Genomic DNA, 26914 nt, shown 5'->3' on the forward strand with positions numbered 1-26914 from the left:
TCCGAGTCCACATCTACAACCACTGTTCCAAGACTGGATAGCACCTCTACAACCATTGTTCCAAGACCACATCTAGAACCATTTCCAAAACTACATCAACAACCATTGTTCCAAAGACCACATCTACAACCATTGTTCCAAGAGCACATCTACAACCATTGTTCCAAGACCACATCTACAACCCTGGTTCCAAGACAGGATATATCTTCAACAATTTTCCAAGACTGGATAGCACCTCTACAACCATTGTTCCAAGATCACAACTACAACCATTGATCCAAGAGCACATCTACAACCATTGTTCCAAGACCACATCTACAATCCTGGTTCCAAGACAGGATACATCTTCAACAATTTTTCAAGACTGTATAGCACCTCTACAACCATTGTTCGTAGACTAGATATCACATTTCAACTATTGTTCCAAGACTTGATAGCACCTCTACAATCATTGTTCCAAAACCACATCTACAACCATTGTCCCAAGACTGGATACCAACTCTATACGCACTGTACTAAGACTTGATGCCGAATTTAGGCCAACGCTTATCTATTTAGACCGAAGCTAAGTGGGTTTTTTTAGAGAGCTTCTTTTTTTTATATCATCATATAATGTGATGGATTAAAGCTAAGGCGTGTCGGTGACGTTGAGACGATGGCCGTCGGCCGGCGACCTAGACATCGATACGACGCGACCCGATCACGAATCGATGCCCGTGCCCAGACACGACGAGCGAGCGAGCTAAACAAAGATGGCGGACGCGAGTGAAAGTGAGTACGAGTTTTGACCAAATAAGCCAAATAATGTTTTTTTCGAGCGTTTTACCCCCGGGGGTGGCGTGAGGCGGGGAAGGCAGCCGCCCACACCGGCCGCCTCCTCACCGGACCTCGGCCTCCCGGGGATAACCTCGGCTCCCGCCGCCCCACCGTGGGTCCTGTTTAACCAACTAACTTGTTTTTGTTTTCCTTTTTCTCCAGCTGAGGCTAGGTCCAGCCAGGACAGCTCGGTTTCCTCGACGGAGAGCAACGGAGAGACGGTCACCAGCCTCGAGTCTAGTAAGTCAGCCGACCGGCCTCGCTTCTTTTAAACAATTTTGTTTCTGAAATCCCTCCACCAAGGTTTTACTATTATATTATTATTATTTATTTCCCCCCAGGAAACAGCAACTCCGGTAAAATAGAGATACAGCTATCATCGCCGAGGAGCGGCGCGCTCAACAACAGTTTCAGACTTTTTTCAAACGTTTTCGGATCATCGCCAGGTGAGACGGTCACGTGATCGCTGTGACAGCTGTTTTTTCCGTCAATTACATGTTTTCTTCTGTCCAATTTTTTATTTTCAGCCCTAATGGTCACATACTTATCAGATAAAGTATGTGTTGGTTGTCCAAAAGATAAAAAAATATTGGATCCATTTTTGCTCAAAAGATTCAATTTTTGTCCGTCCCACAAACCCATTCTTACAAGATAAATTCTTTTTTGTTAGCCTAAGGAATATATATCATTGGATTCATTTTTGCCCAGAAGTTGCAGGTTTTTTATTTTTTTACTAATCAGTTTTATATTTGTTCCATGTTTGTTTCAATTTTTGGACGTATTTATATTTATTTATTCAAAGGACATATTTTTAACAGATAAAGCCCTTTTGGTTGTCAAAAACAAAAAAAAACATTTGATCCATTTTTGTCCGACAAACTCATTCTTATCAGATAAAGTTGACAAAATATATGTATATTTTTACGAATCAGTTTTATGATGGTGTCAAGTGTCACAATGTCCCATCAATTTTTGCCCAAGGGGTATATTCTTATCAAATAGTCTTCTTTCAGTTGTACAAAAATTAAAAACATTGGATCCATTTTTGCCCAAAAGATCCATTTATGTATTATTTTAATCAGTTTTGTTTGTTCCAACTGGTGAATAATGTTTTTTTTGTTTGTTTTTTATGAATCAGTTTTATGTTAGTTCCGAGTGGTGAAAATGTTCCATCAGTTTTTGCCCAAACAACATATTCTCATCATTTTTTATTTAGAAATCGTGAGATGCAGTCTGGTGTGATTCTCATTAAATAAAGTTTTCTGTTGTTTATACAAAAATTAAAAACATTGGATCCATTTTTGCCCAAAAGATTTGTAAGGGTTGCTTAAAATTACATAAATTTTTTAAATATATTTTTTGACAAAGGATCCAATTTTGAGTCGCATCCTTATTTTATCCATAATATCCTTTGTTTATACATGGACCCATATTTATGAGAAGAAGTTCTTTTTATGTTCGTCCAAGGGTTGATATAACATTGAATGGGGGACTGCGGTAGCCAAGTGGTCGTCGTAATTGACTTTCGGCTTGTAGACCCTGTAGTCGTGGCCCTTTTTTTCACACGACCCTTTTCCCTTTTAAAGAACACACATTGCATATCAGTTATGTTCCTTGGCTAGTACGCAAATTTTTGTGTTGCATCCATTGCTTTGCATTATTATAATTTTTTGTTCTATTTCAGTTAAAAGCACATCTTCTAGGACTTTTGTATTAAATCCTCCGAAACTTTCGAACCCTTTCGCCAGTTCGCCAGGTAACTCACCGTGTTATTTAATCGTTATTATTTCTTTGATTTAATTATTTATTTCCTTCAGAAAAAAATGAATCGGCAGATGACCAGTCGGATGACAAGACGACGAATCCCGTCGACGAAAAAAACATCAACCACTGCCAACACGATAGAGAAGACAAGACGAAGCCGAACGACGGCAAGATGAGACAGGACATAGTCAAAAAGATGGCCGAAGGAGGTAAAAGCGTATCATTCATGCCGCTGCGCGGCGAGCCGGCGACACCGTGCAGCGGAGCGGCGATACAGCCTTTTAGCCAGTCTTCCTCCCCGGCCCTTGGGTTCGTCTTCGGACAGAACATACACGAAAAAGTCGTATGTTGGATATAAATAAATGATATATTTATTTTTATTTATTTTTTTGTGTGTGGATTTTTTCAGGAAGCAGCAGCCCCCGGTGAAACGTCTACATCCGTCACAGAACCCGTTGGGGCTGCACAGGTTCACATAATACTTTTATATACAAATATTCTATTAGAAAAAAATTATTAAATTTCTTTTTAAAAGGAAACTGAAGAGGTCAAGACAAATGGTGCCACTTCTGAAATGCTCTTTTCGTCGAGTATTAAAAAAGAAAATTCCGAAAAATCTACAGTGAGTTTTTTAATTTAATTTTTACTGTTCTAATTTTTTATTAACTGCTTTTTGATTCAGGATACGAGTGGGAAGACGCTGAGCGAAGCAGCACGCGAATACGAGGAAGCAAGGGCCGTCAAGAGAAAGTTCGAGGAGGTGCAGGTCGTCACAGGCGAGGAGGAGGAATCGAACGTTTTGCAAGTACGCCGCCTCCCCCTGTTTTTATATTTGTCCGAGAGAAAAAAAAATTTGTTTCCTATTTTCCACAGATTAACTGTAAGCTGTTCTCCTGGTCTGAGTACAGCTGGGTCGAGATGGGACGGGGTACACTCAGAGTCAACGACACCCCATCTACGAACCCGCCTCAGCACAGGTTAATAATGCGGACTGTCGGAAGTCTGCGAATAGTCTTAAATACAAAGGTAAACTCTTATAGACAGTAACGATTATCAATAATTGCCTATCATGATACAGCCCCAATATTATAAACGCGGTACTTCAAAAATTAAATTTTTCCTGACGTTTTCAGATTTGGGACGGCATGTCCGTCGACAAGGCGAGCAGTAAAAGTCTGCGAATCACCGCCATGGACTGCCGAGGCGTTGTCAAAGTCTTTTTGATAGTTGTAAGTATTTTATTTTTAACTATTCATAAAATTTAATTTATTTTTTTAATCAATTTTTTTTCCCCCAGTCGAGCCCTAAAGATATCGACCAGCTCGAAAGGTGCCTTTATTGGAGGGTGCGCAACCTTAAGAAATTAGAAGAGGGCATAAACAAGAAAGCTAAGGACGGCGTGTAAAAAGCAAAAAACAACTATGTTAAAAAGCAAAACATTATTTTGTCATTTTTTAGTTCATTTTCCTTTTTTTTTCTTTCTTTTTTTAACTACATAATCCCCCCTGATCGATTTTCAAACCTTCAACCCGCCGCAGCAAACAAAAACCATCCCCCCCCTCATGAAAAAAAAAATGTAAAATAAAAGATTTTAAACAATATAGGACAAATTTGACTTTTTTTTGTGTTGTGTTTTTGGGGGGAAAAAAAACCTTACATCTGTTGGCTGTCCAACCAATGCCAAACCTGGTGGCATTACACCTCGAATATGTGAAAAAGTACAGAAATGATTCCAAATCATTTTTTCACCTAAATATTCAACTATTAAACTTGTGACTAATTATATTTTCTATTGATTTTGTTTAAATAAAATAAAAAAAATCACATTGTACATAAAAGTGTAGATAGTAAGTTGTCAATGAACTCCTTGATGTTCTTCTTTCTTATTCTATTTTTGTAAATAATATTTTGATCCGATTAATGTTAATTATTTAATGAAACAATACAAACCAGGAAATACCTTTAATAACGTTGAAAATTCACGAAAACAGAAATTATAAGGATACTTTACGTGGTGAATGGCTCCCACTGCCTTGCTCTTACATCCATTTCTTTCACATATTTTTCTAGTTTAAAAGAAAAAAAATTTTTGTTAAACATTTAAAAAAAGGGAAAATATCAAGTTTTTTAAAATGTTAAAAAATGGCCAAGTATCAATTTTTTTAACGTAAAAAAGCAAATATAAACCCTTGGGGTAAAGAAGTTAGATATATCGCTAAACATCTCACCATCTTTTTCCCTCTGATTCTTTATGCTATTTCTGTCCATTATTGCTCCAATTCGAAAAGTAATTAATTAATTTAATTTTAAGCCGTAAAAACGCTTAAATTATAAATGCACCCGATGTGCCGAATGGCTACCACTGCCTTACTGATTCATTCTTTTTATGACATCGTTTTATTTATTTAAATTATAAAAGGCGATCAACCGCTTTGGGTCATTGACTGATCTTTCTAAACGTTTTTCTCTATTTTTAAATAAATTATTTATTAAACATTAAAGAAGTAGAGTATTTTATGTTGAAAAATTGAATAACCTACTTAAATTATAAAGAAGTTCAATATTTTGTTGGACGAAAGTTCACCGCCTTGCAGATCTTCCTATTCCGGAAAAAATTTATTTACACAAATTTAAATCATTACTTGAAAAGCGTCAAATAACGGCCATTCGTAAAATTTTTGAATGTTAAGAAACAAAATAAAAAACACAAATTATAATTTTTAGTTTTTCTTTAAAATTAATTTAGTATTAAGCGGGAAAACATCGTTCGGGCGGGTTTGGCCTTCATCAGAACAAAACCTCCCCTTTCGGTTATCCCGACGCGAACCTTCCGCCCCCCGAGCTATGGACGAAGCGTTCGACTTCCAAGGCAAAAGGGCCAAAGCCGAAGGTTTAGATGATTAATTATTTGATTAATTATTTTTAAAAAAATATTATTTGTTTTTTTGTTCAAAGAATTGGAAGTGACTGGAGTGTCCAGGTCCGGCAGGGTACGCAAAAAGTCATCGAAGCTGACCGATTTCGAATCCCTGGACGATCTGGAGGCCAGGGCGAGGAAGAAAGACAAAGAAACTCTACCGACAAGTATGTTAAAATTAATAATTAATAAAAGAAAAAAACAATAAATTTGTGTCTTCAGCATCCAGGCCGGCCAAGAAGGAAAAGGTGAAACAGGAAGAAATGTTCTCAGAAGAGGTCAATTTAATTTTTTTTTTTAATTCGAAAATTATGATTATTATTCTTATTATTTTTATCGGCTTTTGTTTAACTCTCACAGGAGCTGAACCACCCGCCCTACGCGACCAAGCAGGAAGGCTTCAGCGAGGAAAGTGACTTGGACGTGTATCAGCAGAACGAGGAATCCAGCCTCGAATCACTCGGTAATTTGGGCACTCTCCCTCGACAAAATTATAGGCTACGCATAATTTTGTTTGTTATTAGTTGTAAAATTTAACCAAAACTATTCCAGTTGATTATTATTTTTATTTAAGGTTTTTGGTTGAGATGAAAAAGTTAGTGTCACAAGCGGGATTCGAACCGATGACCTTCGGCTCAATATGCCGTTGCTCTAATCACTTGAGCTATTGTGACTTCAATCCACTCGGACACCAACTCTTCATCTCGAGTTACAATCGTTCGAATTTTCTCTCTTTTTGCCATTTTTCAAATATCGTGTAATCATTACTTGATTCTCAGCGATTTACGAAGTGGCCAGGGGGAGCTGTTAGCAAAGTGATTTCTTCTTTACTTATTATATTATCCATATATGTTTAGTGATATAATTGACCATATTAATGATTTAAATTAATTTAAATTATCTTTTTATCTAGTCTTGATTGAGATGAAAAAGTTAAGGTATTGAGGCAAAGGTCGAGGGATCGAATCCCGCTTGTGACACTAGCATTTTCACCTCTATCACGACCTTAGATAAAAATATAATTAATTGAAATCGTTAATAAACATATATGGATTAATATAATAAGTAAAGAAATAATCACTTCGCTAACAGCTTTCTGTAGGCGAAAGGTTGGGTGAATATATAGGGTGCCGTTAGCTTTCATATCCTAAGTTGTTAAGTTTCCGCAGGGTCAGCATTGCAACATGTGTCTGGTGTTATCATGACGAAGAATCAGCCACTTATTGTTTACCGATACTCTAACCATCCCTTTAACTTGCAGGTCCTGCTAGGAATCCTATTAGGATTCACAGTTTGTTCCTGCTTCCCTTGACACATTCTGTAATTTCTTTCCTTTCAAAATTGGTTAGAAGATTCTTGGATTGTCTGTGTCCAATGAGTGAATTCCAAAGTTCCCTCATTTTCTTTTTGTCCTTCTGTCTAAGATACTCGTTAATAGTGTGGGTTCCTATGGCACAGAAGGGTTCAGGTCCTATCAGCGGTGTAGCAGCCCCTTTTCTTGCAAGGGTGTCCGCTTTCTCGTTGCCTTCTATTCCCAAGTGTCCTGGGACCCAGCAGGGGCTGATTTTATTCTGCGTACCTAGTATGTTTAGTTTGGTTTTGCAGATCAGCACCATCCTTGAACTAATGATATTTGAGCTTTGTGCTTTGATGGCTGCTTGGCTATCTGACATGTTAGCTATATTCTTGTTTTTGTACCCTTTACTTAGGTTGAGTTGAGTCTTTTGATTGCATGAATCTCAGCGTGGAAGATACTGGTGTGTTTTCCCATGGGTTCTGAGTATTTGGTTCCATGTCCAAATATTCCTGCCCCCTGTAACTTCTTGTGTTCTAGATCCATCTGTGTCCCAGAGAGATGGTGCCATTTTTGAAAGAGTTGTTTACCTCTCTTTCCCATTCTTTTTTAATACCCAGGTTTATTCGGAAGTTTTGGTTAAATTCAAACATCCTGTTCATGTCGTCTCTTGGAGCCATGAGTATCGGATGGTCTTTCCATAGTTTATTGCTATCTCTCCATTTCAGTTTTATTCCTGTTGGAGGTTTCTCTTTGGTAAAGTTGATGATGGTTTTCTGCGCTGTCCTTATTGCCATATAATTAATCCTAGTATTTTTTCCATGCTAATTGTAGGACATGTTCTCATTGCTCCTGTTATGAAGATGCATGCAGCCTCTGTATTTTTGTGAGTTCTTTTCTTTTAGTTACTTGTTCTACTTTATCAGCCCAGGCTAGAGCTCCGTATGTAAGTAAAGTACTATCATGGTGTACATCCATAACAGGGTTTCTGGTCTGCATCCCCAGTTCCTTCCTGCTATTCTTCTGCACACCATCAAAGCTCGTGTCGCCTTTGTGATGATAGAGCTGATGTGTTTCTTAAATGTTAGTGTTTTATCTAGTGTGATGCCCAGATATTTGTCTTCATTTTTTATTTCTATCACGGTGTTATTGAGTGTTATTTCCCTCATGTGATCAAGTTTCCTTTTCCGTATAAAAGCGACTGTAGTTGTTTTATATTGGGGTTGATTCCTAAGTCAGTGGTTTTATACCATTCTTCTGTGATTTTTAAACCCTCTTGGATTATATCACAGAGTTTCCTTGAGTCAGCCTAGCAGTCAGGACTATGTCGTCCGCATATCCCTGACATTTTATCCCTGAACGATCCAGGGTCTCGAGCAGTCATCTGTTAGGCTCCATAGAAGAGGTGACAGTATCCCTCCTTGAGGACATCCCTTGGTTGTGCTAACTTCAATAGTGTCTGTTCCTATATTTGTTTCAGCTATTCTAGTTCTTAGTAGTTCTCCAATCCATCTGGATGTGGTTTGGTCTATGTGTTTTTTTCCCTAGGGAGAACTTCATTGATACATGAGATGCATTGTTGAAGGCTGCCTCAATATCGAGGAACGAGCAGATTGCTATTGCCTTTGTTTCCAGTGTTTCCTTTGGGTCACTGGTTATCTAGTACAGTGCAGTTTCTGTTGATATTCTGCTCTGTGTGCATGCTGACAGTAATGGAGAGGTGCTGTCGTTCTTATATGGTTGTCTATCAGCTTTACAAGGGTCTTTAGTAGAAAGGATGTTAAGCTAGATAGCTTAGATAGGATTTAGGTAATATAGGGTCTCTTTTCCCCACTTTTGGTATAAAAATCACCTTTGCCCTGCCTGTGCAAACCCTTTTTTCCTTGTCTGTGGTATGTAACCTAGTGCTAAACTACTTCTATATAATCCCATCAATGCTGGAGTGATTATATCCATTCCTTTTTGTAGCAGGATGGGAAAAATACCATCTGTTCCCGGTGCTTTGTATGGGCTGAAAGTGTTAATCGCCCAGAGGATTTTCTTCTCTGTGATTATTTCAACTGCTTTCTTCCAATTTTCTTTCTTGGGATTATCTACTCTCACATTTTCTAGGGGGATGTCATAGGTACTGTCTGGAAAATGTGTACTTAGGAGCATTGCTTTTTGTTTTGTGTCTTCTGTGTATTTACCTTCTGTTTCTTAGGGCAGTGTTTATGTCTAATCTGTCCTTTGCTAGAGCCCTGTGCAGTCTAGCTGCTGTGGATACTGTGGAGATTTCTCCGCAGAATTTGCGAAAGTTTTCTCTTTTCGCCCTGTGCCATCCTGGCATGGTTGTACGAAGTAAGTAACCTTTTGTATTCTCCCCAGTTACTTGCTAGTCTAGCTTTGTTAAATGCTTTTCTGGTTTCTTTTCTTAGTTTGCCCAGTTCTGCATTCCACCAAGGTGGTTCTTGTCTAATTTTTGGGACCTTAACAGGGCAGTTTGACTCATATGCATCAATTATATTCCCTGTGAATTCCGTAACTGTGTAAGTTCCAGTTCATTGCAGGTCTTTGGTACTCTCTTCACTGTTGCGTGGTTTAGACTATGTGTTACCATCTTAGTGAATCTTGCCCAATCTGTGTTTCAGGGGTGTAGGGTCTGTCCTATCTGATTCGATGTCGAACCTTATTATTTTGTGGTCCGACATCGACTCTTCACCTAAAACCCTCCAATTCTTTATCACTTTATGTAGGACTTGGCTGCAAATGGTAATATCCAATACTTTTCATCTCACTTTGGTGACAAAGGTAGGGGTTTATCCTATATTAAATATTTCTAATTTTTCTTCACCAAAAATTCTAATAGCGACTCACCTCGTTTGTTGTTGTTGGTGCTTCCCCAGATTTGATGGTGTGCGTTGGCATCGCATCCCACCAGTAAGGGGAGGTTCTCATGCTGCAGTAGCTGGCTTCTCTTCGTAGCTCATCGGGGGGAGGGTGGTCCCCTCTCCTGTGAAGTAGGCCAATGCTACTACTGCTTCCAGTCTCTTCCCATTGATTGGTATCTACCTTGATGGGAACTAAGTCTCCAGTCACGAATTCAGAAAGACAGAGATAATTAGTGTTTTTCCTAATCAATATACATGCACGGGATTATCCTGTCTGGAATCCAATACAGTCTTACTGTCTTTGCAGGACAAACCTCTAATTTGTCCTTTCCACTGCCAGGGTTCTTGGATGAGAATTGCCCATAGATGTTGCACAGTGAACATCCTAGCTATTACTGCCGAGGCAGCTTTAGTGTGATGGATATTCTCCTGGGCTATTCTCGTTTTCTCCATGTAGAGTTATTCTTTTGGGGGAGGAGGAGATGTCTCCTCTGATGAGATTCTCCCGTTTTGTATCTCCTCCCCCCTCCTTTTTCAGGCCTCTTACCGGGATCCTCCCAAAACGATAATTGAGGGTGTGTCCTCTTGAAATTATCGTCTCTGCCGAGATTTCATCGATGCCCAGAATCATGACAATCCCAGGCCCCTCCGCTTTCTCTGAGTGAACTTTCCACTCCTCAGCGCAGATCCCATCATTCCGCGCCTTGACCAATGCTAGGGTTCTTTGTTCTCCTAGTTTTGTCTAGGGAAGAACACGACTATCGAATGAGGTTTGGGATCCTCTCCAACCCTGACTGTCAGCTTCTTTTGTTTACTTAACTCCAATTTGGGGGTTATTTCCTGCAGCCATTGTACAGTTTTGCCATCTTGACAGTCTAGACCATCATGCCCGGCCTGAAGTGTATGCCTTCAAACTGTATTTTGGCTTCCCATCCTTTTATGATCTCTTCGATGAGGGTTTCCTCTAGATGGGTTAGCCCTTCCGTAGTTAGTGTTACCAGAGGGTATTCCTCTGGTAGCAAAGCCACCCTTATAATCTTTGCTGCTCCAGCGTAACTGACGCTTGGAGCAACCTCTCTAGCTCTATACTGCGCCTGAGGTGTGGTTGGCTTTGCCTTTCCTTAGTTCTTGGGGGTAAGCCCTCTTACTGGATGAGTGTATCTCCAGTTTCTCCTTTTAGATTTTGGCCTTCCTTTCATCGGCCATTTTCCTTGTTTCCTCGGGTGTTTTCCCTGATCTTATCACTCTCAGGTACCATTTGGTCATAGCACCGCTAAGACCTTTCCTGAGATGATCATCTTTCCCGCCTGGTTCTCCTAACTTCGGCAATTTGGCGTAGACTTTTTTCTTCCCTTTTGGTTTCCCAAGAGGAGCTCTGTATCTTCTTATGTCGCTACCTGAAGGTGTTGGGCCCTTCGTTTGTGTGGTCTTAGATTTCTCACATAGCGACTGGTGTTTGTCTTTAAATGGGAGAGGTGGTCTCTCCTTTCCAAGGACTGAATGTCCATCTGGGGGTTAGTCTCCAGATTGCTAGATGTTTTTGGAGCAGTGAGATCCTGCTTCAGGTTTAGTTTTTTGTTTTCTGTACTCATTTGATTCCCAAGTATCTAAGGAACTAAAAGGTCCACTCCATCAGAGCCCCGCATGGTGGAGTAAGCTAATTACTCTTTGATGTCGCCCGGTGTCAGAGAGGCTCCGTTCAAGTCAGCCACTTAGCCCCGGCTGCCAGTGAATCACTCGGCACGGAACGCATGACACCTTTGATTGGGACGGATGCTGTTTTCTGTCAAGCCGAAGACTCTTGTTGGGGGGGTGATAGGATGGACGGAGTTAGTGGTAGGATTTTGTTTAGTGAGGAGTGGTTGGGAAAGCAACTACCTCACTTTAGGGATAGGACACCAGAGCCCCTTTAGCCTTTTCGCACTGTGCCATGCCGTGGAGGATCAATATGAATCCCCCCGTCAGGACGGTGACGAATGTTCCCACTGGAAGCGGGGTTGGTTTTTGAACCCCTACAATTTACACATGAAACTGAAAACAACAACAAAAAGTACCATTTTTAGATACAATCATGATAAAACAACCAGATGGCACATTAATCACAGACGGTATCAAATACTTAGAAACACAGATCGCTTATATCATACCATCCCATTCATACAATAATAAACACGGGCAAAGGGCTACTTCACAGAATTATTACCCTAAACCATGAATCTTTTCACCACAAGAACATAAAGATATACGTAACAATCGCATAATCAACAACTACAACTCAACACTAACACCTTCCACTATCACTAATAATACTACATCAATTCTATCAAACCAACATATCCATTCTATTCGTTCATGGCCTATCACACAGATTAAATACATTTCTTTCTTCTGATAACTTTAAAATAGCCTTCAAAAACTATTCAGACTTTTGTTTCCAAAATTAAAGATCCCACACCTGTAACAAATAAGTCTGATATAATTAACAAAATCAATTGTATAAATTGTCCGGAAACTTACATCAGAATTACATTCCAATATCTGAATAAGAGGGTAAAACAACATATCTGATTGCAAAAAAACCTGAACAAAATCCTACAGCTCTGCCTACCCACCATTTTGAACGCCAACAAAATTTCCACTTCAACAATTCAAAAATATTAAATACAAAACAATACAAACATAAACGTAACTTTTTAGAAATGATTTACATCAACAGGGATAAACACAGGAACAATTACAGAACAGACAGATGTAAACTCAGCCGCAGCAACGCTAATATCATAAATCTAATTCGATATCAATAACACAAAACATATAATAACACGTATAAAACAGTAATTACACATCAAACAATTTCTACATAGTCTAAATCAGTAACAATTCATCCTTCCTTTCCCAAATAGTAATCCCATCTATAATAATCCTGAAAAGATAACTAAGCCCGAACGACTAACCATTACTTTTTTTTTTCTCCAGACAGTGAAATGGATGACATAGAAGAAGCTGAGATTGAGGAGGAGGTCGAAGGTTTCCAGCAGATCGGGGGCGAATCACTCGATGAGGGCCAAAACCAGGTATAAGCCATGATAAATTATTTATTTTATTATTATTATAACTGAACTTATTATTATAATTATTTTTCAATTGCAGTCTATCTTCCTGCTCAACAAGGGGAACAAGAAGAAACTCGTCATCAAGGACGGAAAGATATTGGGGAAGAAGACCAAGAAGGAAAAAGCGGTGCGTTTTTTTAGCATGTCACTCCCCCCCCCCAAAAAAAAAGTTTATAAATCCGTCAAGATTTTGCTCTAAATCTCAAAAGTGGAAAACATTTTATTTATTTTATTATTATTATTTTTTATTCTTAGAAATTTTAAATAAAAATAAATGACCGTATCAAGTCAGCATCTCGTTATCTTGTTGGCATGTTTCAGCTGAATTTTCATTTGTATTTTGAATTTAATTATTTTTTTAATCGTTAGTTTTATTTTTTTTATTCTCTTTTTAATTTTTCTTTTCTTTTTTTAATATTTCATTGTAACTGCGTATTATTTTTAGAATTCGAGATGCACCCCGTACATGCTCTGGGCGAAAGAAATCCGCCAGGAGTTGATGCGGTCTAACCCCGATTTGGGTGAGCGTTGTGTATTTACGATTGGTTTTTACAAAAGAAAAAAAATTAATTTTAGATTAATTGATTAAAGCGTGCCTTTTTTCTTTTTTTTCACTCCCCCCCACACAAAATTGTCTCCGTGTGTGTGTTTTCCGCTTTTAGATTTTTCCCAGACGAGCAAGAAACTCGGCGAGCTCTGGGCGACAGTGCCTTTCCACGAAAAATACGTAAGCTCGACTTACTACCGCGGAGGAAGGCGGTGAAACATCGCGCTGTACTAACACGTGTTCCGCGTCCTTTTGCCTCTTATTTTCTCAGATCTGGAAGCGTAGGGCGAAAAGGCTGGCGGAAAGGTCAACGGCAGCCAAGGCGGGACCGGGTGGAGGTGGAGGGGTGGAGTCGAAGAAGATGAAATCGCCTCCGGCTAGGAAGTTCATCAACAAGCAGAATGTATCGTCACCCACTTCGCAGAACACGACCATAATACAAAACGCATCACCTACAGAAGCCAAGTAACACAATTTAAATTTAACAAAAAAAATCAAAATGTACTTGAAATTTTACTTACAGAGGGCCGAAAGCTGTGGTGGAATCGAACGTATTCAAACCAGTCGGAACAACTCCGCTCGATGTAGCGGCTCACCTCCGCCTTCTCGGCGAGTCGCTAACCATCATCGGGGAAAGGCTCACTGAGCATGAAGGGCAGATAACAGTATCAGGGAGTTTCTCCGTACTTCTCGATTCGCTCCTGTGCGCCTTGGGGCCTCTCATGTGCCTCACCCAGCAGGTACCGCAGCTCAACGTCATCCCACAAGAGCAGCTGTCACAACTCATGGACAACATAGCCTATATAATGCCCGGGCTGTAGATTTTTCTGTGTATATATTTTCATGCTTTTTTCTTTGTAAATATATATATATTTTTTTTTAAATATACAGATATAATTTTTTTAAATAAATTTAATAAAAACCCAATTTCCAATGAAATAAAATCAAAATATAACAATCAGTTTTGATTTGGATAGAGGACAAAAATCCTAACCTTTAAGTAATAGTTCTTACATATAACCTTCCCTTCCTGACACCCTACGTTCAAGCATGAATGTAAAAGTACACATATATTTTATAACATAAATTATTCCTTTTTAATTGAAGAATTACTATGAAAAAAATGCAGCTTGAGGTCGTAGATTTTTTGAAATTATAACTATATAAAACAACACATTTCTTATGTAAAAATTAACGATTTTTTTAATGAAAACAAGATAGAACTGTTACCTTCCAGGTTAGGATTCCTTGACAAAAATCCGTCGGGAACTGTCACATCCAGATGGGATTTCTGATTAATGTAAATCAGAATTAGAGTAAATTATAAAAATTCACAATTTAAAATGGTTAAGTTTTAAGCGGGGTAAGCAGGCGGAAGGTTGTCAATTTTAAGACAGTTACCGTTTTTTTAAATTCAGGATTCCTTCAGAATCTGTTTGGATTCTTTTCCTGGAATTAGTAAGAATCACTCTAAGAAGTTAATAATCCCAGAGAAATAACAGTATAAACAGAAAAAAAGAAACATTGTGATTATTATGAAAAAATTCTAAACATCAAGACATGTGGTTAGGTTACAAACAAAACTGTTACTTTCCAGGTTAGGATTTCCTGTCAAAATCTAGTTTAAGATTCTATAAAGTATTTTCTGTTCTTGTAAGCAAACATTTAAAATAGAAACAAAATGCTATATTGATTGATTTTTTTAACACTTGGAAATATAACAATAAAAATATGAAGAGATTGTTATAAAAAATGTATAATAAAAAAATGAGTGTTTTTTTTACGTCGGGATAAAGGTGGAAGGTTGTCACAATCAGAACTTTTTTTTGCCTAAGATTGTTTCATGTAAGACCTCTCTTCAATCTTAATATTCAGAGAAATAGCAATATTAACAAAATATGAGGGAAAATGGTAAATATTATAAAATCAGCCGCTCGAGACAAGCGGCAAGGTTAAAAATCAACACTGTTACTTCCTAGATTATTTCCTGTCAAAATACATTGAAGGATTACTGTAAAGTACAGAATGGATTTCCCGTTAATTTAAGTCGAAAATTTTATAAATAACAAAATGTGAAAATGAATAATATTTTTTAATGTTGGAAAATGTAATACTAAAATGTAGGGATTGATATAAAAAAATGTATAATCAAAAATGAGTGTTACCTCGGGGAAACAGGTGGAAGGTTATGAAAAATATAACTTTTGTCTTTTTTTAAAAATCAGGATTCCTGTCAGATGTTTGAAAATAAGTAATACCAATGATAAAAATAAAACATAAATATATAATAAATGATGTTAAAAAATCCGAACTGAAAAAGCTAAAATTTATAATTCAAGTTGAAAAATTGTCATTTGATCAATGATTTGTAAGTTATATAGAGAAAAAAAAACTAGAATATATTCTATCAAATTTTAATAAATTATTTATATTCTAATATCGAAATATTATGAAAATGTTTGGAACTGTGAAGAATTTGAACAATGTCGGGGGTTTGTCATAATTGATTCGACACGGCTTTTTTGTCTTAAGAAAAAAAAGAAAAAAAAGGCCACGGTCTGCTGGAGGGCGTTCCTCTTCGGGACAGTGGGCGGAGATTTCAACGCTGCCTTTTATTATAAAATGATTTTAAAGGTTGAAATTCAACAGAAAAGAAGTACCTGAATATTTTCAAAAAATTTAAAATATATATATAAAATATACAACAAATATATATTGCCACATTTGAACATTTCGTCGGGTAGAATGTGTCAAAAATTGATTTTTCTTGCTTCTAAGGAAGGTTAAAAATCAACACTGTTACCTTCTAGGTTATGATTTTTTGTCGAAATCTGTTTTAGGATTCTACAAAATCCAAAAGGCATTTTCCGTTCGTGTAAGTCGAAAATTTAAAAACAGAACAAAATGTCAAAGTGATTGATTAATATTTTTAATACTGGAAAATATAATAATAGCGTAGAGATTGTGATAAAAAAAAGTATAATAAAAAAAATCGGTGCGTTATATCGGGGTAAACAGGTGGAGAAAATTATAAAAATTAGAACTGTTACCTTTTTGTCAATGTTTTTTTGTTTAATTCCTGTCGAATCTCTGTCCTCTTGATGGCTAATATCGAGAAAAGATTGAGAAAAAAAACAACAGAGCTTTCTCGTATTCACGCTAATAAATACTTTCACTCACAACATAAACTAGGTTATTATTACTATATTACAATAGAAAAATCTCGTTTCCTCCAATAATCTGAACGGGGGACGCAAATTCTCGCAAATTGGTTGGCATTCCTGAACTGTGTATGGCGCAGAGGAATTCCAAACAATTCCGAAACTCCGAAGGCGCATTCCTTCAATGAGTTGGGTTTCATCGACATTTTCTCTGCAAGCCAGAGGCTTACGTGGGCTTCGGCCCGAAAGTGTCGGTGTGTCAACCTCGCATGGCCTATTCTTAATCGGGCGAGGATGACACTTCTATGAGTCAGACCCTCGAGGGCCCGATCCGGCCCGTTGATGCCAACTTCTTTTGATAATGTTTTTTACTGCATTCTTAGCGTCAGAGGCCTTAGACGGCTCGTCTGCCTTTTCATTACCTGTCCATTTTTTATGCTGATAAAATTATGATTATTTATATATAACAATCTACTACTAATGTTACTGTTACTAATTATTTATATATAATAATCTACTAATAATGATGGTAATCGAGTTGGAATACTTGTTCTTTGAAGACTTTTAACCAAGTGTTGAAGGTAGTCGTACGGCTTTGTTCCGTGGTCAACAGGTGCCGCTTGCCGTTTCAGGTGGGGCACGGTTTCACCTGTTGACTTTTCGACTCGTCTCTGACTCACACATACCTGAGCCCCCTCTCAAAGCGTCTCGCGCCCCCTCCGCCACCAACGCAGACGCCCTTTCACCGTGGTACGCTCAACAGCGGAGTTGGAAATCGCCCAGCCGAGTTGTCCGGACGCCATGGACTTTTGGAATTAGAAAAAACAGAAACAAGGTAAAAAAAAATCAAAAATATCAATTTTCGACACATTCTACCCGACAAAATGTTCAAATGTGCAAATATTTGTTGTTGTTTCTTTTAAATAATTTTGATAAGTTGCAATTTGCCCTCCCCCTCCGCCTCATGCATAATTTCAAACTTTCAAGCCAGATTCCTTTGTATTAAAAAAAAATATATTTATTAAAGTTTTTTTGAAAATATTCAAAAATACGACTTTTCTGGAGGATTTCAACCTTTAAAATAAATTTTATGATAAAAGGCGGCGTTGAAATCTCCGTCTACTGGCCCGAGGAGGAACGCCCTCCAAGAGCCCGAGGCCTTTTTTTTTTTTTCTTTATCTGAGAAAATGATCTTAACAGAGGAGGAAGGGATAGTGCGATTTAAAAAAAACCTAGAAATCCGATTGACAAAAAGGCCGTGTCGAATCAATTATGACAAAAAGTCAAACAATTAAACCCAAGACATTGTTAAAAAATTCCTAGCATTTTCTCAATATTTCGATATTAGAACATAAATAATTTATTAAAATTTGACAGAATATTTATTTTCTTTTTCTCTATATAACTTACAAATCATTATCTCAGATTAAGTGACAATTTTTAAACTTGAATTATAAAATCTTAGCTTTTTCACTTCACAGTTTTTTAAAATCATTTATTATATATTTATGTTTTTATTTTTATAATTGGTATTATTATTTCCAAACAGATATGACAAGAATCCTGAAAAAAAGTTTCAAATTTCATAACCTTTCACCTGTTTAACCCGAGGTAACATACCCATTTTTGATTATACATTTTTTGTAACAATTCTACATATTAGTATAGTATTTTCCAATATTAAAAAATATTAATCCTTTTGATATTTTGTCGTTTATAAAAATTTTCGACTTAAATTAACGGGAAATCCATTCTTACTTTACAGTAATTCTAAATGAATTTTGACAGGAAATCATAACCTAGAAACATAACTTAAAGTAACAGAGTTGATTTTTAACCTTGCCGCTTGTCTTGAGCGGCTGTTTTTCTATATGTACCATTTTACCTTATATTTTGTTCATATTGCTATTCCTCTGAATATTAACGTTGAAGAGAGGTTCTTACAGTAAACAATCTCAAGCAGAAAAAAAGACAAAACTTGTAATTTTGATAACCTTCCACTTGTTTATCTGCCATTACAGACCTATTTTTAGTTTATGTATTTTTATAACATTCTGACTTACATAAACGGAAATGCATTTAGACATTATAGAAACCCAAAATAGATTTTGACAAGAAATCCTAGAACTGCTACTTTGATCAATCGGGCCTGAAGAATAGCAGTTTACATTACTAATGATAATTCATCCTTCGGGGTTCTATAGGAATCGAGCCAGAGAGACGAAACGGGCTTGAGTCAAAACAAGCGAATCTATATAGACCTAATGCAACTGACTTGGATTCTAGGCGTATTAGACCAATTTTAGATGAAATCCAAAAGATTTGACTTTAGATTCTCTTCACAGTGACAGTTCTAATTTATAACCTACCCCAATTTTCCACTCCGGCCATTTTTAGATGTTTGAGGTTAGGAATTGTCTGAGAGTTTTTGGAATCGTTTCGAAATCTGGATTGGATGTTTTTCTCGGACGTTTCGTGGGCCCGTTCTATCTCGCTTGTTCGTGCCATCGGAATAGACGTTCTCGTAAGAACATCCGTTTCCGCCCCTCTCCCGCCCGTCCGGGGGTTTTTTGACCCGCCGCCCTGGAAACAATCGACGCCTTGGAAACGGGCAAAACAAAAACGGCCAGTCCTTCTGCGATGGTCACCTGATGAGGGCGTAGCGTCCCACATGTCAACAGATCCAACCAGCCAGTGAGGTGAGGCCAATTGTTTGGTACAGACCACCAAAATATCACCCTTAGCTAGAATGAAATCCTCCAGCTGACACACTTTTCCAAAACATTATCCACAATTTTTTTTTTTATATACATGTTTTTCTCAATCTGATGGTAGATAAGAAAAAAATGGACGAACCTGTGAGATGATCACAATTTTTTGTAGACAGACCTAAAACCCTTTGACCAAAATGAAATCTTCTACATTGCAAATTTGTTCAAAAATTTTATCCACAATTTTTTATATAGAAATGCACATATATATGTATATGGTCCTCCATTCTGATGGCACTATTGGTTTGATATTTTAAAAAAATTGACAAATCTCCACCCTCCTTGAACAACCCTGCCATAAAAATTGGACGAGCTTGTGAGATGAGAATAATTTTGTTTTGTGGACAGAGCTAAAATTTAAATCAAAAACTCTTCGACTAAAATTAAATCCTCGACTTGACAGACTCGTCCAAAATTTTATTCACAATTTTTCTTATAGAAATATATCTGTAATACCTATATGGTTTTCCATTCTGATGGCAGTATTAGTTTGATGTATTATTGAAAAAAAAGGAAAAAAATTCCCTCTAGAAGCACCCTCGTCCAAAAACATTGGACGAGCCTATGATATGAGGACACTTATGTTTTGTGGACAGACATAAAACATATTTAAAACCCTCGGAGTAAAATGAAAACTCCTACATGGCAAACTGGTCTACAATTTTATCTACAATTTTTCTTATAGAATGCATGATTCTCCCTTTGTGATGATATGAAAAAAATTGGACGAGCCTATGAGATGAGGCCAATTTTATGTGTACAGACCTAAAGCCTATCTAAAACTCTTTGACTGAAATGAAATCCTCGACCTAACAAACTTATCCAAAATTTTATCTAAATTTTTTTGTATAGAAATGCATGTATATAATTAAATACATGGTTTTTCATTATGTCGCCGTTGGTTTGATATATTATTTTAAAAAATTTCCTTCCTAGGACTACCCTCGTCAAAAAGCCTGTGAGGTGGGGCTTTTTTTTTTTTTTTTTTGGACAGAGCTAAAATTTAAATCTAAAACATCGGCTAAATGAAATCCATGACCTGACAATGACAAACTTGTCCAAAATTTTATCCACAATTTTTGATTGAGCAGAATCCATGATGCTCCATTTTCTGATGGTATGAAAAAAATTGGACGAGCCTATGAGAGAGGGCAATTTTTTGTGGACAGACCTAAAACCTATCTAAAACCCTTTGGCTCAAATGAAATCCTTGATCTGACAAACTTGTCCAAAATTTTATCCACAATTTTTTTATGTAGAATCCGTGATGCCCCATTGAAAAAAAAATTGGACGAGCCTGTGAGGCGAGGCAAATTGTTTTATGAGCAGATCTCAAACATATCTAAAACCTTTCGGATAACATGAAATCCTCTACATTGCAAACTTGTTCAAAATTTTATCAACAATTTTTTCAATAGAAATGTATGTAGATACCTATGTACATGGTGGCATTCTGATGGCACTGTTCGTTTGATATATTATTTAAAAAAGTGTAAAAAAAATCCATCCGTAGGACCACCCTCGTCCAAAAAATCGAATCCCACCCCCCTATTTATTGTAATAGTCCTTGACCTTCGCAACCCCCCCCCCAGATATACAACGAACCGAAAGGAGGGATGGGGTTGCCGGCGACCCCGGCGGTTTCCCCGAATCCGCAAGTCGATTACGACAAATTTTCCGTTTAGTCTGCATTATAACACAATAAATAAATAAATAAAACATGTTTAGCCCTGTGTAGAGGGGAATCGCGTAAAAAAACCAGTCCTGGTTACGCTGACATCAGCAGATAAAGGTAAACAGCGTGAAGATTAGGAAATTGAGTCACGACTTTTGTCGTCTCGTCCAAGGACGAAGATTGTATTCAAAACACAAAAAAAAATTTTTTTTCGGAAAACATTTCTTCCTACACTTTGATAATCCAGGGTTTATTTTATCAATAGAACGAAGGCCGGATGTTCGATTTGGATTGTCGACTTCCGCTCCGTTCTGACGATAATCAATTTAATTGAAGTTTGATAAGTTTTTGGCCTGGTTTTGAAAGTATTTTTTTTTTTTGAAGCGAAATGCTGCTGTCGTTAGCCACTTTGGCCGTCGCGTTGCCCGGCGTGTACAGCGCGGGCCTCCACCTCCGGAACCCGTGCGGCGAGAAGAGCTGCTCACGATACGAGTATTGTTCGGACCTCTACTGCCAGAACTGCGAGCCAGTGTGCACCGTGGGCGAGCGCAATTTCGACAGCGTCATATGCGAGAAGGAGTGCCAAGGTACGACGACCCCATCACGTGACATACTCGAAGGAATTACACTACGTTTCAATCTTGTTTACAGAGTACATACACGACAAGATCAAGGGATACCAGACGGTCGAGGACGTCGCGAACAACACCAAGCAACTGCAAGGTGACTTACAAATTTCATTTATCGGGGGAGGGGGGATGAACGGTGAAGAACGAGCGGAATGATCGATGGACTGGAAGATATGATAGATGGCATTGGAAGAGCGGTGAACGGGGTGGTAGTGGTGATTGATGAGATGGAACGTAGATTGGTGGTCGATGAAAAGGAGGTTTATTGATGTTATTATATAAGAAAATATGATTGATGATTTGCTAAGGTATGGAAGGGTAGATTGATGTCGTAGGAAAATATGATTTATGAGTTGGTAAGGTGATTGATTGATTGGAAGAGCAGATTGATGTCGTTAGAAAAGATGATTGATGCTTTGCTAAGGTGTTTGATGGAATGGAAGCGTACATTGATGCCATTATATATGAAAAAAGGGAATTGTTGTGGTTACGGTAAGTGTATGCGGGTAATGAAAAGATGAATTGATGACACGAAAAAAGCGATTGGTGAAAATATGAGTAGCGACCATTTAAAGCGGATGGGATAATTCGTGATAGTTGTTTTATTAATGGAGGTGCGGTGTTAATGTGATTGATGAGATGATTGATAGGGTGAGAGTGGGGGAAATCTGGAATTATGGCTGACTTATTGGGTGGAAAGGATGATTGATAGTATGATGAAAATGAATGAAAATATAAGTGTGGGTTGGTAAGATGATTGACTGGAAGGGATGAGTGATGACATGAAAAGGGCGTCGGGTGACAATATGAGAGGGGGGCTAGGTAAAACGACTGATGGGATGGTCGGTGATAGATTTATTAATGGATGTGCGGTGTTACTGTGATTGATGAGATGATTGATAGGAAAGAAAGAGAAAGAGAAATTTAGAATTATGGCTAACTCATTGGGTGGATATGATTGATAATGTTAATCGAAAATATAAGTGTGGATTGGTGAGATGATTGATGGCATGGAGGAAAACTGTAATAAAGTAGGTTTTGAATGATCGGTCGGAAAATAACTCTGAATCGGTTCTCAGGTTATGTGAGGGATAAGATCAAAGAGTACCTGTCTGAGGCGGACTCGCTCAAGGCGACCAAAGACCTCCAGGAGACGATAGAATGGCTCCGCCAGCTAGTCGCCGCCTCCTTGATCCTCAGCCTCATGGTCGTCGTAGTTGTCGTTGCTGCACTCGGTTTCCTGTGGCTCAGATACAGGCGTAAAAAGGCGGAGCAGAACAAAGAAATTGACCTCATGGACACAAAGATACAGACAGTTTCTGTAAGTTTTAACAATTTTTTTACCGGATTTGTTTTATGATGTTTTTAATTTTTTTTAAATTTAATTTTAACTCACAAGGGCATGATGAACAACAACTGCAAGGAGAAACTGGCAAAGTTGGACATGTCGTCGATAGGTTCGAACACGGCGGCTCCTTCTGTCGTGACCGGTGTGACGACGACGACCCCAATCTCGACCCGGCACCCGTGCGAGGACGCGACACTAGAGTACGCCTACGACAACCAGGGGATGACTCCGAGTCCGATCCTACAGGAGCAAAGGAACGAGACAACTTTCTAAACTTCATTCAACATTAAAAAAAAAAAATTGGATGGGGGTGGCTTTTTTGGATGTTTCCGCCCCGCCGGTCAGGGCCAGGCGGGCGGCAGCTCTCGACAGCAAGAACAACAAAAAGAGCGCGCTTTGGTTCCGCTTGGCCTCATCGGCATTTTTGGTCTTGTCGGAGGGAAAAATTTGTAATTTTAAATCAAAATTATCCACTAAAAAATAACCGAAAATCTTTTTTGGATAGGGTGGCTTTTTTGGATGTTTCGGCGCCGCCGGTAAGGGCCAGGCGGACGGCAGCGCTCGACAACAAGAACAACAAAAGAGCGCGCTTTGAGTCCGCTTGACCCCACCGGCTTTTTGGTCTTGTTGAAGGGAAAAAGTTGTAATTTTAAGACAAAATTATCCACAAAAAAGGCGCATCGTGAATCCGTCCATTTGGAACGCGTCTTTCATGTATATAAAAAAATTAGTTTTAGTCATTAGTTTAATTTTTGACACAAACAAAGAAAACCTTAATCAAAATGTCAACTGCTCAAAAATTACAAAAAAAAGTAAAATTTATTAATTTGTTTTTGTCAGTATTAGAGGATATCAGCCGTTATTTTCTTTACATTTATATTTATTTATAAGTTTATTTGCTTTTAGTTGAAAAGTTCAAATCAAAATGGTAATGTACAAAAACTTTTTAGGATAAGAATTTCACACGATTTCGCTTTGTTACAATTATAAGAGACTAATTTTATACACTTTATAATTTAGGTATGTAAGATGATTTGGATTTCAGGAGCATTCCATATCTGGAATTGGAGGAGTCATTTTTGTATAAGGACTTAAAGTGCTCTTGTTATCAGGGGTTTCAGTATCAACATATTAGGACAATTTATCAGTCAGGACATGTGTAATCAGAGTTTCAGGAGGCTATATGTATCTCGATTGTAGGAGTTCTTGTGATCAGAGACTCATGTTATAAAAGCTTTTGGTATTAGAATGTCAGGATCTTTTGTGATCAGGATTCCAGCAGCTTTCAGTACTAAATTTCAGTAGTAAAATTTCAGAAGCTCGAAGTGTTTCAGGATTATAGGAGCTCAAGTTATCATGAGCTCTGAGTATCAAAGTGTCAACACCTTCAGAAGCTTTTTTTTTATAGTATCGCAGGAACTTTTGCGATTAGTAGCTTGTGTTATCCTAAGCGTCAGAATTTCAGGAGTTCATATTATCAGGACCTTCAAGGTTTTAAGAGCGATCAGTATCATGAGCTTTGGTGATCAGGATTTTGTAACGTTTAGTTTCTGGGTTAAAGGTTTTCAATATTAGCATTTCTGGACCAATTGTGATCAAAGATTTCAGGAGCAAAAGAATTACAGGAACTCCAGAGTTATTAAGAAGTTTTGTGATCTAGAATTCAGAAGCTCATGTTATCAGGAGCTTCTGGGCTTCATGAGCTTTCAGTCTCAGCGGCTCTTGTTAACAGTACCTTAAGGAAGTCTTGTGATCATGTTTTCAGGGTCAGATGTTATCAAGAGCTTTCTGTCTCAGCAGCTTAGGAGCTCATTTTATCAGGAGCTTCAGGGTTTCATAAGCCTTCTATATCAATATGTAAAAGTTTCAGTAGCTTTCATTATCAGAATTAAAGTTTTTGGTATTAATTGTTTTACCAGACGATAAAAAAAAGGATATTGATATACTTCAACAATTTAGCTTTTAGTGCGCATATCGTCATCCAAGTAAAATTTAGGTTTATTTGTTGATAAAAAAATTAAATAAAAAAAAATTATAAGTTTGTTAATTTGTTCAAAGCTTAGGTGGTGGTATCACAACAATTCCATACTGCACATTCCCAAATTTTAGGTTAGTTTATTTCTTATGAAATATAAATTATTATTATTATTATTATTTAGAAATAAGAAGAGAGAAATAAAAGAGGGCTGGGTTTGTTTTAATTTTGTGTGTTTGTACATAGGCTCAAATAAGAAAACCGTCCATTTAACATGAGCCAGCCTTCTATAAAAAAAATTTTTGTGCAATATTTATTGTTTTTAAACTGTAGGCTAATTTTTGTTAATAATTAATGCGAAATGCAGAAAAATAATAAAAGACCCTTTATCAGAGTCCGTCCATTGTCTGTTTATAGTTAGATGTGTAAGTGTTTTATAATAAATTAAAAAAATACAAGGCGAAACTGACCGTCTTGTGTGTATCCAACGCAATATTAGTATTTTAAGTGTGTTGTACAGATTTAATTTTGTATTAGAGTATTGAAGTAATGTAGAAAAAACAAAATGTCTTGATATTAGCCTGTAAGTTAGTTGTCGCATTCGATGCATCACGACTTGTGATATCACCGTTAGTTCTTTCACACTTCTGTGTAACTTGCCGTCCTGCTGGCATAAATGTACTTAACTAAAGATACTTTTATAACTGAAATTATAAAATTAAAAAGGAAAAATATATGAAATTATATTGCAAAATTATTTGTACATTGTTTGTTTGATATATGCACGTTTTATTAAATTTTTATCGTTTCTTTTTCTTATCTTTTTTAATCTTTTATCTGTTTTATTTATACTAACATTGAGAGAAAATGATAGAAAATATCAATAATTATGGAAAATCGATGGAAAGTGTGGATCTCCCATTTATATATTTTTTGATTAAATTTTTCCATATTCTTACCCGTCCTCTTATTATAAACTGTCCATTTATGTTAAGTTTTTATTAAAACAGCATAGAAAATACAAAAAATAAAAATAATAATAGAAAAGAGAAAAAATTTGTCAACCTGCCATGGGTGACATCTTTACCTCACATTTTGAGCTATTTTTCATATTTTATTCTATTTCGTAATATTTCCTTTGCATATTTGATCTATTTACGCTGTATGTAGTAAAATAATATAGAAAAAACAATAAATGTCAACAATTTGTAAAAATAGTCATAAAATAGGTAACCTTTCATTGATGACTTGGATATAGTTTTTGATACTTTTACCATTTTTGTCATTTTTCTTTTTTATTTTTTAAACTGTTTCTTTATACCAAGTTTGAAATGAAATGATAGAAAATAGAAAAAAATTATGATAATAATGAAAAATAATCAAAAGGGTATAAACCTGACGCTGCTGACATCTTGATAACCTCACTCAATATGATAAACAAAGATTTAAATACTTTTTTACATTTGTTCATTACTCCTTTTGTTTAATATTGTTAAAACTGACTAGTTACACTAAGTTTGAATTGAAACATCGTAGAAATTGGAAAAAAAATAACAGACATGGAAAATAATAAAGAGGACTAAATTTGCCATGGCTGACTTTTGGATAACCGCACTTTTACCTTCTTTTTCCATTTTGAAATTTTCCTTATAAAATAGACTAGTTTTCGTGGTCCGCTTGACCAAATAATGTCTTTCAATTAATATTAATCTGTATTTAAGGTATTGTTTGAGATAAAAAAAAAATCAGCGTCAAAGCGGGATTCGAACCCACGACCTTCGGCTAAATACGCCGCTGCTCTACTACTAGAGCTATCGAGATTACACGACATCTGAAAAATGGCAAAAAGGAGGGAAAATTCAAAAGGTAGGTTGAGATAAGAAGTTACTGTCCGAGTAGATCGAAGTCACGATAGCTCAAGTGGGAGAGCAGTGGCGTATTTAGCCGAAGGTAGTAGGTTCGAATCCCGCTTGTGACACTGTCTTTTTTATCTCAACCAATACCTTAAATACAGATTAATTAATTGAAAGTTAT

General features: G+C 37.1%; 3 protein-coding genes and 1 long non-coding RNA gene across 5 annotated transcripts; 3 read left to right on the forward strand and 1 right to left on the reverse strand.

The window, feature by feature from the left end:
• The first annotated feature begins 672 nt into the window (after nt 1-672).
• LOC106667325 (ran-binding protein 3) lies at nt 673-4200 on the forward strand. Its single transcript, XM_014395207.2, has 11 exons — nt 673-771; nt 979-1056; nt 1158-1262; nt 2501-2572; nt 2634-2923; nt 2990-3049; nt 3116-3202; nt 3263-3385; nt 3454-3606; nt 3714-3809; nt 3878-4200. Exons 1-11 carry the CDS (start codon nt 753-755, stop codon nt 3983-3985), a joined length of 1191 nt encoding a protein of 396 aa, XP_014250693.1. The 5' UTR covers nt 673-752; the 3' UTR covers nt 3986-4200.
• Nucleotides 4049-4937, reverse strand: LOC112126287. The gene is made up of 2 exons (XR_002909866.1): nt 4809-4937; nt 4049-4646 (listed from the first exon to the last, which is right to left on the reverse strand). It is a non-coding gene; the product is annotated as an uncharacterized LOC112126287 (long non-coding RNA).
• A 422-nt stretch (nt 4938-5359) lies between these two features.
• On the forward strand, nt 5360-14209 carry LOC106667326 (HMG box-containing protein 4). 2 transcript variants are annotated; one of them, XM_014395208.2, is made up of 10 exons: nt 5360-5470; nt 5536-5664; nt 5720-5775; nt 5858-5960; nt 12638-12735; nt 12812-12901; nt 13220-13295; nt 13437-13501; nt 13593-13786; nt 13845-14209. In XM_014395208.2, exons 1-10 carry the CDS (start codon nt 5425-5427, stop codon nt 14140-14142), a joined length of 1155 nt encoding a protein of 384 aa, XP_014250694.1. In that variant the 5' UTR covers nt 5360-5424; the 3' UTR covers nt 14143-14209. The 2 variants fall into 2 exon arrangements, with proteins under 2 accessions (XP_014250694.1, XP_014250695.1); XM_014395209.2 differs by lacking the exons at nt 13220-13295; nt 13437-13501.
• Nucleotides 14210-17152: 2943 nt separating this feature from the next.
• Nucleotides 17153-25637, forward strand: LOC106667425. Its single transcript, XM_014395380.2, has 5 exons — nt 17153-17317; nt 21313-21515; nt 21580-21651; nt 22637-22878; nt 22957-25637. Exons 2-5 carry the CDS (start codon nt 21317-21319, stop codon nt 23176-23178), a joined length of 735 nt encoding a protein of 244 aa, XP_014250866.1. The 5' UTR covers nt 17153-17317; nt 21313-21316; the 3' UTR covers nt 23179-25637.
• Nucleotides 25638-26914: the final 1277 nt, after the last annotated feature.

The sequence above is a fragment of the Cimex lectularius genome, unplaced genomic scaffold (genome assembly GCF_000648675.2).
Source record: "Cimex lectularius strain Harlan isolate CLEC.00 unplaced genomic scaffold, Clec_2.1 scaffold10, whole genome shotgun sequence".
Classification (NCBI taxonomy): domain Eukaryota; kingdom Metazoa; phylum Arthropoda; class Insecta; order Hemiptera; family Cimicidae; genus Cimex; species Cimex lectularius.

What these genes read in the sequence shown, in the direction of transcription:
- LOC106667325 (XM_014395207.2), top strand. An exon ending in AGAACATACACGAAAAAGTC is followed by an intron (nt 2,924 to 2,989) that starts GTATGTTGGATA and finishes GGATTTTTTCAG; the next exon opens with GAAGCAGCAGCCCCCGGTGA. An exon ending in TCAAAGTCTTTTTGATAGTT is followed by an intron (nt 3,810 to 3,877) that starts GTAAGTATTTTA and finishes TTTTTCCCCCAG; the next exon opens with TCGAGCCCTAAAGATATCGA.
- LOC106667326 (XM_014395208.2), top strand. Translation starts at nt 5,425, where the DNA reads ATGGACGAAGCGTTCGACTTCCAAGGCAAAAGGGCCAAAGCCGAAG. An exon ending in CAAAGAAACTCTACCGACAA is followed by an intron (nt 5,665 to 5,719) that starts GTATGTTAAAAT and finishes TTGTGTCTTCAG; the next exon opens with CATCCAGGCCGGCCAAGAAG. An exon ending in TCGATGAGGGCCAAAACCAG is followed by an intron (nt 12,736 to 12,811) that starts GTATAAGCCATG and finishes TTTCAATTGCAG; the next exon opens with TCTATCTTCCTGCTCAACAA.
- LOC106667425 (XM_014395380.2), top strand. Translation starts at nt 21,317, where the DNA reads ATGCTGCTGTCGTTAGCCACTTTGGCCGTCGCGTTGCCCGGCGTGTAC. An exon ending in ATGCGAGAAGGAGTGCCAAG is followed by an intron (nt 21,516 to 21,579) that starts GTACGACGACCC and finishes TCTTGTTTACAG; the next exon opens with AGTACATACACGACAAGATC. An exon ending in CAACACCAAGCAACTGCAAG is followed by an intron (nt 21,652 to 22,636) that starts GTGACTTACAAA and finishes ATCGGTTCTCAG; the next exon opens with GTTATGTGAGGGATAAGATC.